This window comes from Montipora foliosa, chromosome 5, assembly GCF_036669935.1.
Source record: "Montipora foliosa isolate CH-2021 chromosome 5, ASM3666993v2, whole genome shotgun sequence".
Lineage (NCBI taxonomy): Eukaryota > Metazoa > Cnidaria > Anthozoa > Scleractinia > Acroporidae > Montipora > Montipora foliosa.
In genome coordinates this window covers 44,614,925-44,627,424 of record NC_090873.1, presented here as the reverse complement: position 1 = coordinate 44,627,424, position 12,500 = coordinate 44,614,925, and the positions used below count along the sequence as shown (strand labels likewise).

At 41.1% G+C, this 12,500-nt stretch overlaps 1 protein-coding gene across 1 annotated transcript; it reads left to right on the top strand.

Annotated features, from left to right (window-relative positions):
* The first annotated feature begins 1,883 nt into the window (after positions 1 to 1,883).
* On the top strand, positions 1,884 to 3,108 carry LOC138002805 (uncharacterized). The gene is made up of 2 exons (XM_068848783.1): positions 1,884 to 2,219; positions 2,275 to 3,108. The coding sequence occupies exons 1-2, from the start codon at positions 1,884 to 1,886 to the stop codon at positions 3,106 to 3,108; spliced, it is 1,170 nt and encodes a 389-aa protein (XP_068704884.1).
* The last annotated feature ends 9,392 nt before the right edge of the window (positions 3,109 to 12,500 follow it).

Below are 12,500 nucleotides of genomic sequence, written 5' to 3'. Positions count from 1 at the left end.
TCATTGCGTGCGTGAAGACAAGAAACTCAATCGTGTCAAATTGCTATGTACTTCAGGTAAATACAGCTCACTTTGATTTCGTCTCGACGGGCGATAGATTGTTGTCGAAGTCCAGTACTCGTCGCTTTTGAGATTCCTGCCTACAATAGTTTATCCAACTGACTTTCCATTATTGAGCTCCATAAGGGTATAAGGATCCACTAAAACGCCATTCGCGTTAGATGACTTTCGACGCCATTGCAGGCCAAGTTAATGATTCTACTGTGTCCACCAGAGAAATCTACGCAGTTCCACTACCCTCTCGATCCTAAGAAAATACGCGCAGAAGGCTCTATGCACAAAGACACCACTTACCAGGGGAGAGACAGGCAAGACTTTTACCGACACGGAAAAAAAAACTAAAAAAAAGAAAAAAAAGAAAACAAACAAACAAAACGCAGACCTCGACTGGTTTGCCATAGGCAACCCAGTAAAAATGCGAGATAAACAAATTTAAAGGTTTTCTTTAAATTTAGAACCTGGGAATCGAGGAGCGGGGAACGGGAAATCCCTACAATAGAAATTTTGAAAACGTGGAAGGTCGAATTGAGAATAAAGGAGCCCAGTGGAAATTTTATTAAAGGCTTGACAATTATCTTCAGTATAACGTTTTAATAGCAGCTTACATGTGCAATAAACAGATCATGAGCAGCAAACCTTCCAAATGCATACTTCTTGACTTTTTTGGGGGGTGCGTTGCTAAGGATGTAATGGTTAAGTAATTTGAGAGAATTTGGCATTATTTTGGTCAGTTTCCAACTTTTGTAAGCCAATGACCCTAAATATGACGTCATCATACCACGCCCATGGTCACGTGACCAATAAAAGAAAACTCTAAATTTGTCTCCGTGCTACGCAATTTTGGTATTTAATCGATGGTTTGACAATTTGTCTTCGTTTTTGCATCATGTCAAGCATGGTTTTCTTTTTATTTTGAAAAATGTTCTTTTTAAAGACATAAACGATACTGAAATACCCATAACTTTTTCAAAAAAGATGATTTTAAAAAATCAATGCTTAGCTATATTCTGTATTTGGGGGTGAAACGTGCCATGTAAAGAAAAAATTAATTCAATTTAAAACCGCCGGAAATTTAGCTTTTTTCTCAAACCGGAAGTCAGTTCGTTTACGCATACGCAGTTGATCTGAAAGCGAGCGCGAGAAAGGGCGAGGAAAAACCTTCGATGGAAACAACAGTTTGTGCGGTGACTTTTGCTTGTGAGTGGGTTTTCTTGTCAGCTCATGATATGATGACGTCAGTTACCGGAAGTGACATTTCACTTCCTTAGCAACGCGCGAAAAATCCGTCTGTGGGCCCTTAACCCACTGTCGCTTCACCGCTTGCGCCCGAGAATCTCGCGCGAGACCCCAACGGAGAGCTTGCTCGCAGGCTATTCCAATCCCAAATCACATACCGTGATGGAACCTACTTTGTTCCTCTGCCATGGCTGGACAATCATTCCCCTCTACCTTCGAACATCACCCTTGCCCACAGCCGTCCGCAACAAGTTAAGAAGAGGCTTCTTAAACTGGATCTTTGGAAGCCTTATGCAAAGGTTATGTGGAAACTGTTCCTGCCAATGAAGATCCCTTGAGAAAGAATGACGCTCATTGTCTCAGTCACTTCTTTGTTTTACGTCCAGAGAGCGAAACGACATCCATTCGAGTTGTATTTGCAGCCAATGCAGGCCATATCTCTCTGAACGATTGTTTATACGCCGGTCTCTGCCTCCTCATTTCACTGAACACTATCATTCACCGCTTTAGAGCTAACAAGTATGCGTTTGTAGCGGACATAGAGAAAGCCTTCATGAGAATTAAGATTAATGAAGAGGATCGTAACTATGTCCGCTTTCTGTGGTTTGAAGATGGATGACACGCTACGATTTCCGCGGAAAGCCATTGTAATTCCTCCTGACGTGAAGTTCACCAAACGACAAGTCCTCAGTTCTAGATATGCTTCATCAACATTTGATCCTATTGGCCTCATTTCCCCTGTCCTTGTTCCAGCCAAGAAATTCATTTCATCTCTGTGGGATAAGGGATTTGATTGGGATGAAGTTCTCCCAGATGAACTCCAGCAACAGTACAACCAAATCGCCACAGAAATTGAAGCAGCTTCAGCATTTGTCACCTCACGTTATTTGGACTTTGACAAAACGTTACCAGTAGAAATGCATGTATTTTGTAATGCATGCCCCATCACTGCCGTCGTTTTCTGTCTTCTTTGTTCAGAATGAGAAGGTCAGATTCATTGGCTCCAAGGTCAAACTTTCCTCATCTAAACATGCACGAACAGTTCCCCAGAAGGAATTAATTGCCATGGTAATGGGTGCTCGCCTTGGTGCAGCCATAAGAGAAATGTTCAGCAAGGATTTCCCCTCCATCTCATCGTACTACTGGACTGACTCCACCATTTGTCTTCACTGGCTGTTCAGTGCCAAGCAACTCCCAGTCTTCATTCGCAATCGGACGACAGAGATCTTGAGGCTTACTGACCTGTCCAGCTGGTTCCATGTCAGCTCAGCCAAGAATCCTGCAGACATACTCTCTCGTGGATGTAGTGCAGATGAGCTCCTTCAATCAGCACTATGGGAAAGAGGTCCTCCATGGTTAACAGACCATTCACGGTATCGTAGGTGGAATCCCACAAGCCTTGCAGATGACAATGTCGTCTCAACCACAGCTGTGGACAGCCATGTTCAGGGTACGCAGTCTCACTCGGGCAGTCCCCAAGACTTGATTGACATCTCGCGCTTCCAGTCCTATGAACGCGTCCCTCGCACAATTGCCTATGTCTTGAGACTCATTTCCAACCTGAAGCATGCCTCTGGTAGGTCACGTAGGTCACGCCCCTGTCCGTCAGTCATTGATTTGGAAATTCCAGTTTTCACAGCTGCAGAAATATCCCAAGCAGAAGTGATAATTCTTCGTGCTCACCAGATTCAGCACTTCAGGCAAGAACGAGAGTTCCTTCTTAAAGAACAGACGCGACCCACACGTCTGCACTTCCAACTCAGACCTCAGCTACTTAATCTGAAGCAGTTCACATATCGGCGCTCACCTTGATGAATACTTCCATTAACGATCGACGTAGCGTTTGACATTGTATAATTGTATAAACTTACCTTTATATTCTTCTCGAAATCATATGAAAATCCTAAGCATGTGACAAATCCAACAAAGAATACGGAGACCCTAAAGCATGTGGAAGATCACGATCACTCTTTACGCATGGTGATAGGTCCGTAGCCGATTAACTACGTATTCAAAAAAGGAAATATCGCTACCCAGGAAAAATCGAGTATGGAAAGCGCTATATATGCGTGCGCAGTCCTACTCGGCCAAAAGGAACACAGGTAACCGTCCAGACTAGTGTCAGCAATTATTCATTTTCACAGAGGGCTTGTTGACAGATTTGAGCATGGCCAAAAAGTGTAAGGTCAGGTTGTTATGAGAAAGAAAACCTGAGTAAGAGTTTCAGAACGCAATTCTCATGTTTTCAATTTGAGCAACTGTTCAATGAGTAGTATTTAAAATGTAACAAAATTCTTGGCAAAATAAAGACAACGCTGTTGAAGTAAAGTAACTGTTGTGTTTTTGTTTGTCAGTGCATGAAATGTGTTGCATCAGTGGGTGTGTTGCGAGGAGAATATTGCCGTATTAGTATAATTACACAGGTGATTATAGAAACTTCCCAACCAACGAACCAAGTGTTTAAGGGGGAGGAATCCTGTGCCCTGATTCACAGGCGCCATAATGAACCTCATTAAGAAGAAGGAAACTTTCCACTGGAAACTGACATCACACCCGTCGGAGTCACTTAAAATCAAATTTCAGACTCCGCGTTCACAAGTAAAGCGTGCGATAAGATAAAGGCAATCCGCCTCCTTTGTATTGTTTCAATTTCCACCCTGGTCAGAGTTTTTCTCTGTCCTTGCGTGGGCCCAGTTCCATCAGTAGGGCTTAACGCTAATATGGTTCATATGGGATAGAAATCTAGCACTTCACGTTACACTACACTCTCTTAAGATAAAGCAGAGGCGAGTTCTTCGACACTGCTAACATCGATTTTAAGAGTAACACCAAGCGTCTCTGGTCAGTGCTAAAAACTAGCACCAAATCGCGAAACATACCAGAGAGTGTCTCCGTGGCAACCGATAACTCGCAAACAACCGCTGACACCCCAAACCAGATCGCAGACATGTTCAATAACTATTTCACTTCGATGTTCTCCACCTGCCAATCGGAAAAGGGAAGAGAGTGGCCTCGAACAACGGCCAACTATACAACCTGTCATTAACGACATCGTGTCGCATGTTAGCGAGGTTGAGGCTGTTCTCGAGTCGCTAGATCCCAACAAAGCCGCCGGTCCGGACCAGATTCCTGCGAGAATCCTGAAGGAAACCGCCGCTACTATCGCTCCATCATTGTGTACGTTGTTCAACAGGTCCCTGGAGGAGAGTTACATACCTAGGGAGTTGAAATTGGCCAATGTAGTGCCCGTCCACAAAAGGGACGAAAAAGACCACGTACCAAACTACAGGCCAATCTCCTTCCTTTGTATTGTTTCAAAAGTCCTCGAACGCTGGGTCTTAAACCGTATCAAGGAGCGATTAGAAGAACTGACTGTGGATTGTCAGCAACGGGTTTCGGTGTGGGCGATCACGCCTCACTATCCTACTTGAGACCCTACATTATATTGGAGCCATTTTTGATAGTGCCGGTCAAGTCGATTGTGTGTACTTAGACATGTCCAAAGCCTTTGACAAGGTTAGACATGACCTGCTCATTAACAAATTGCGGGACGCTGGCTTCGGAGGGAAGTTGCTTGATTGGCTTCACCCGTACCTTTGTGGTCGGCGCCAACGTGTCACCGTACTGGGGGCCACTTTAAGTAACCTCCCTGTCACGTCGGGCGTTCCCTAGGGTTCAATTCTCGGTTCTGCTCTCTTCCTGTTATACGTAAACAACCTTCCTGACGTCGTCACCAAAAGTCAAGTGGTGAAATTCGCCGTCGACACAAAGGTTTATAAGGAAGTGAAGTCTCAGGAAGATGGCGCCACTTACGCGATAATCAGTAAAGCGTTTTTTTTTTTATTGCCCGCAAGCCGTTTTAAAGGAAACCTCCACTGTTTTAACGAATGTCCCCTAAAAATTTCCATGTGTACTTATTAGAAGATGTGGAACCAAAAAATGCATTACCTAGTGAAATAATCGAGGCGAAGAAGAAGAAGAAGAAGAAGAAGAAAGCAATTCTTTCCTTGCAAATTTTAAGGCACTCACGATCGCCCCTCGGCCTTTGTGATCGATGTCCTGTTATGCCGGCTGAGGTGGAATTTGTTTGGAAGAATCGTCCTTCAGATAGCTTGAATCGACGCTCGTCTATCATCTTTCGGAAAAACATGGAAACTTATGTTAGCATCTTTTCTGGTTTACGCTTGCTTTCTACAACGAAACAGATTTTAACTCAAAGTACCCGCGAACCGGACAGCAATGCAACCACGACACGTCATCAGTACCCACGCGACATAAAAGATGGCGGCACCGGAAAGCGTTGAGGCTGATCTTTGGAAGACGATAAAAAAATTATTTCACTTGGTAATGCAGTTTTTTGTAAGAGATTGATCTTCTAACAAGTACTATTGGAGCATTTTAGGTGACATTTGTTAAAAGAGTGGAGGTTTCCTTCAAAGAAAATGAATATTTTTCAAATGTATGTAATTATACTAAAACAATAATAATTTTCACCTCGCCTTAGGCGAATAATTGAATATACCCCGCTCTCCCCTGTTACAATCAAAGCCGGCACTAGCTTTTCAGACAGTTTGACTTTTGCTACGTAGAGGGACTTATTGCTGCTTAGCCAGCGAGCGGCAACAGCCTGAATTGAAGAAAAGGTGTAGAAAAAGTATGTAATCAACGACCAATTCTCGAATTCACCACTTTTTACAAGAATGCATTGCATTTAACCAGAGTACACTGCGCCGCAACAACCTAAATAAATAACGATGAGTGCTTTTGATGACTTTCACATACATCGTTTCGTGGTAAACTGCCATACTTTCATTCCCTCAATTCACTGGAAACTATGGTAAGTCCCACAGACTTCAATACACCGTTGCCATGGTTAACAATGATAAATGGTGCCGCTATAAACAAAATGTACCGCAGCATTACTATCTAGTAGATACACTAATCTCGCTATTTTTAGATTTGCTGACTTTTTACCATGATGCATCCCTCTTTCGACCAAAATGCACTGCGCACAGCGACTAAAATGCATTGCTCTGTAGATCCTCAATCCTCGTCACATTGGTTGGGACACAAGTAATGTCCCGTCTGCTCTCCCAATGTTGGTTTTGCGAGATGGCTCCTCTAAATCAGTGAATTCAACATTGAGGAGGAAGGATCGCACCTGAAAGTCAGAATATTGGTGCTGTACATCGTGTCCTAACTTAATTTGGCGAGGATTGCTGTATAGACCTTTTCGGCTTGTACATTTTGTTTTCCCAATACAGATCATGTGATAGAAACTTGTGATAATACTCAGGAGGCTTGGTCCTTTGTTTTGTTCATTGAAAAGAGTACATGCAGGCATATTCACGCTTGCATGCCCTCATGTTAATGAACAAAACAAAAGATCAAACCTCCTGAGTATTATCACATGATCTGTATTGGGAAAACAAAATGTACAAGCCGAAAAGGTCTATTGTTACTGTCTTAAGCAGGTATATTTTTTCAGGCATTCAACATATTCTTTTGACATAACACAGAAAGTCATTCTGTTGATGATCAATTATAAATAAGTTTTGAATAGTTTTTTTTTTTTTCGGAAAGTGTCATGAACATTTATACATCCGTCAATCACTTATGTTACGTCACAGATTACCAAGTAGCTAATTACTTCATTGTCATTGTACGGTTCAGTCTTGTCGACAATAAACTAAGTCAGTCTCCTCAAATGTCAGTGAAATATCTCTGAAACTGGTGCCGAGACCCTATTAAGCATGTAAAAAGCAGGACTAGGTCACAACAACGCCGTCAGAAAATCCTACAAAGGACACTGCGCGCAAGATATCAAGCGCGCCGAATTACTCATGGCAGACTCGGACACATCGAACATAACTGAACTCAAAGCCATCACCGAGCGACTCACCCGAGACGCTTGGACGAAATATCACTTATGGATAACAAGATGATAAACGATTTTATACAAAGAAGAAGAAATCATACACGAAACAGATGAGGCACTGACATTTCAAGATAACATCCTATACTGGAACCTCCAGATCACAGAATTTATTGCAGGGAGACAACTACCGGTGAGTTTGCTCCATTACACAAACATATCAGAGAGCAACCAACATTTAGAGCTCACATTAACCTCGCGAAATTGCAAATCCAACCATTTGACGGAAACCCCCTGGAATGGTTAACATTCTGGGATAGTTTCAATTATGCAGTACACCACAATCCCGATCTACACAACATCGACAAGATGAATTATCTGAAGCGTGTGATAACTGAAGATACAGCGCGCACGATCTCGGGATTACAAAGCAATTGGAATGCTGCAAGAACGCTTTGGAAGAAAACAAGTTCTAATTAACGCGAGTATGGAATCACTCTCAAAACTCAATACCCCTTCAATGGATGTTCAATAACTTCGAAAGTTTTATGATAACTGCAAAAGCAACATTCGCGCTTTAAAAACATTAAGAGTGCAAACAGATTGCTAGCCTGTTAATTCCGTTACTCCTCAAAAAATTGTCACGATTACGATGCATAATTTTCAGGGCCAATTCTACTGCATACAGTTCATTAAACGATATGCAGAGAGCACTTTGTCAAGAGCTGAAAACAAGAGAAAGTGGCCAATTAACTCAGGATACCAGTCCATCAGTGTCGGCTACAGGCTACAGGCTACAGGCGGCATTCTCTTACCTACTGCTGGCGTTTTACTGACACAGCACAAACCGTTGCCGCCAAAAAAACCTCTCACCATGTACGACACACCGGATATACTGTGACAGTAAACACCGACACATCAACTGTCATATGGTGAAAACAGCAGAACAGAGAAAGTGATACTACATCAAAAAAAAAAGAGATGTTTGAATTGCCTCCGCTCAGGCCACACAAAATATCAATGCCGCTCAAAAGGAACGCTAGCAATAAAGTGATCTGAAAACAATTTTGCAGTTCCGAGGCAGAAATCGATGCTTTAGTCGACAATACTAGCCCCGGGAACAACAAAGAAGAGTTGTTGATCCTGGAGCTTTTAATAAAACAATTATTATACTCGGGCTGGCTGGATATAAAATGATTATAATCATTTCGGCTTTACGCGCCTCGTTGGTTTTAAAATATCTATCACTTCATATCCAGCGCGTTCTCGTAGAATAATTAGGGAGTTTAATGATCTCACACGACGCGACGGCAACGAAAACGTCACAAATTTTGCATATTTAATGAGCAAAAACAATAGCTTTGCACGCTGTGCACGTGCATTTTTCATTTTTGTTGATGAGTATCTCAGTCAAGTGATTGTTAAAATTCGCGCTACATAACAAAAATAACTCAAAAGCTGACTGACCAAAAGTTGGTGAATAACACTGAACTACAAGCGCCCACTGTTCAATGCCCCAATTGACGAAAAGCCGCGATTATCCCAGATTACCAGGCTTTCGTTTCGTTCGTTGGAAGAGCTTGCAAACACTCTCTATGGGTCAAATATATGCAAAAGAGAGTTTCATGTTGACCTGACCTAGAACGCTTAGGAACTGGAAAATAGGACCTGCGCTCTAGCCACACCTTGGTCTAGTGTCTATGTTCTGCTCATTTACTTCTCCCGCAATGCAAAGTTTTCCTCCATCCTTGAAATTTGTGCAAAATGTTGTAAAGTTATTCTTCGTGTAATGCCCTGTTCTACTGGGCTTGCGTTTACTTATTTGTGCTTCACAAAACTGCAACGTCTTTCAGGCCACGACGGTAGTTTTCCATAAACGTAAAACAAATGATTGGATTTGTTGCCGAAGGTAGCGTTAATGCTAAACTAAAAAATAAGTTAAGATATTTATATAAACAAGAACTGGCCTCTGGTGTAGGCTGTAACATCAGCATTACAGACTAAGGAAAAAAGTATAGGTAGAATGATGATACGACAGACAGAATCATCTTTATGGCTTGCCTAATTTTGCGATTCGTGTGCTGGACCGTGCTTCTTCTAAAGGTGCGTTCGATTGACTGTATTTCGGAATAGAATAGGAATACATGGAATGCAAGATGGAAATCCTTCGTTTTTGCGGAGATTCACATTAAGATTGTCAAACATTTTCTAAAATGCTATTTTAAACATATTTTTATCATCCTTGCAGCTTCAAAACGCGCCAAACATACCGTTTTAATCATCACTCCACGTATTCTTATTCCGGAATAGGGTCAATCGAACGCGCTCTAAGATTGACGTTTTCTTGTTTCCTTAGAGTAACAGCTATTGCAGAATATAAAACGGTCGTGAGAATGATAGGTAAAAAAAAAAAAAACAAGGTCACTCGTATGTAACTGAGAGTTTCTACAATCTTTCTTTCTACAATCTTTCTTCAATACATTTCATTCTGCCGTCAGACGCCTTGATTTTGGATATCTTCAAATCCACAGCACTGGTTGAGAAAGCCACGACCCAAGTGGTTCCAATGGCGTAGCGACGGAATCTGGGCGAGATTAGATGGAATTTTAGCGGCCAGACAACTGCCACAACCTATCTATGGTGATCCAAACAAGGCATTGTATGGAAACAGTGACAGAAGTTGACATTAAAAAGCTCTTTATCTTACAAAGTATTAACGCTGTATAATTGCCAACATATTGACAATAAAGTAATTCATGGTCTTCTTCAACTCGAGACGCTTATATACAACAACTATTATTAAAGCATTTCCAACAATTCCGAGGAAGAAAAAAGCCGACAGGACAACAATATGGAAAATTCTCACTGGCAAGTTAAGTTAAAAGTTTTCACAGGTCACGTTCGTCGCATTGGAACTGAACATCTTATACCAGAATATTTCTTGAGGACTACTTGCATTTGCCTCAATAAGGAGTGGCTCTATATCTCGGAAAATACGGACTTGAGGTTGAAATAATATGATATGATTTAAGCAATAGAAAAAGTTTTCCGTGTTTGCATAGCCTGATATAAATATAAGAGGGGTTGGGAGAATTCGAGACAGTTATGCAAACCCGAGACGAAGTCGAGGGTTTGCATAACTGTCGAGAATTCTCTCAACCCCTCGATTGTTTATATCAGGCTATGCAAACACAGGAAAAAATTTTCTATTGCTTTTATAAAATATTTCCCAAAGATAATTCAACAAATGAAGGAAAATGCTGGTTTTTTCACTTTCTGATTGAAACAGATTTTCTTGACACACGTTCATATTTCCTATCAACCAATCAAAACACGCGTCTGACAACACAAAACTAATCAAAATTCGTGAGATGTCACGGCCGTGTTTACATACTCTCATCTAAACACAGCTATTGACCAATGAGAGTTCGCGTACTATCCTAATTATTTTATAAAAATAGACAATTCACAACATGATCCTCGATCATATCATATCATATCATATCATATATATCATATATCGCCTAATTTTACATTAGCGCGAAAAGTTTAATTACCTCTCGACTAAACTAATTTTTGGCAAAACCAAGACGTTTTTTCTGAAGCGACTATTTTGTCGCAAAAACTAATTTTCAAAGTTATGTTTCCGTTAACATTAACATTTAAATTGGTTTGGTCCTTATATTTTTGATTAGAAACACTGGCATTTTCAACGCGATCATAGATTAATTCTAATCGTGCCCTTTTTGCCATTTACTTAATAATTTACTTGGACATTTACAGTGCAAATCTTGTGTTTTAGGCCCAGAGATTAGTCAAGATTTATCCATCATATGCAGTTCAATTCTAGTACGCCAGGTGTTGCTAAATAGCTGTACTTGCCATGCTCAAAGTTATAAATAGAAACGACTTCTAATTAAAATAAGTTCATTAAAAAATAAATTGAGTCTCATTATTTTGAAATCACAGGAAGGGATTATTTCATCTTGTCTTGTTTAATTTAAAGAAGGTGCTATCACGGAAATCCTAATAATTATGTAGGCAGTAAATTAAACTTTAATATATTGTGGTGTAGATAAGTTTAATTGAAGAGCACCTAAACTCACATATGTTTAGAATGTAATTTTAATTTCCCCACCAAAAGCAAACATGTTTTACAATTCTTACCTCGAATTTTCGCTTTTTGTCTTCCGGACAAGACGCGCAAAATATCTTTAAAAACAGTAATGCAAAACAGTTTGTGACGTATGTGTTCAAATTACTGCTAGTTCTGCGCGTACGTGGCTTGCACGGCACAGAAAAAGCGAAATTATGGGTGGTAATGGTGACATATGTTTGCTTTGGATGGGGAGATGTATATTAGAAACGAAAATTATTTGAGTTTAGGCGCACTATGAGAGAAAAAAAGCAAAGTGACACCCGCCAACACCAACTCGGTGTGGGCAAAACATCACGCATGCGCACAACCATTTCACCCGGTCAATTAGCAGCCATGGACATCTGTTTCGGCCTTGTTGGGCCTCATCAGCATGTCATCTATGGAGGAATTTATGTTTACAATTTCTCTCTAATGGGCACAAGGTATTTGGGCCAATCGGTGGACGCGTTTAAGATTTTCTTTCGGAGCCAATTGGTGGCCCGTTTTTAAGTCCGTGATCGGGACACGTGATCGAGTTTAGGGACCGAACGTTGTTTACGCGTTGCGTTGTTTTTAATCGCCTTTTCCCCTAGGCCAGGAGTCGCACAGAATTTTTTTTACCATTCATCGTCTAGCGTTTGGCAGAGGTGTATTGGGTCATTAATGCTGTAAGTAAATGCTGTGTAATTTTCATGACAAAAACGTCTCTCTTAGCAATGTGCCTGTTGGCAAAGCAAATGGAAGTGTTCTGTGCTTCCTTTGCATTCCTCTTCAAAACTAAACGGTAAAGTTACCGTCGGAATTTAACATTTTGGCCACAACTTCCGCATACGGCAAAAGTGACTTTGTTGCGTTTCGGTCCAGGGAGAGGTACTTCGCCCAGGGCGAGGGACATAACCACATTTGGAACGACTCAAAGTGCTACAAACCTTTTACGAGGTCGTAATATTTACCTTAAACACGGTAAACGAGAACATTAAGATGATGGTCTTGGTCACGCCGATATCTGCCCATCACTTTCAAACAACATACAACCCACTGAAATTGCTGTTTGCTTTTTGCTGCTTGCTGTTGATCATGGCCTTGTAAATGCAGTCGTGTTCATTGATCTCAAAAAGGCATTTGATACCGTGGATCATGACATTTTATTATCAAAATTACAACATTACGGTATAACAGGTGCCTCTAATC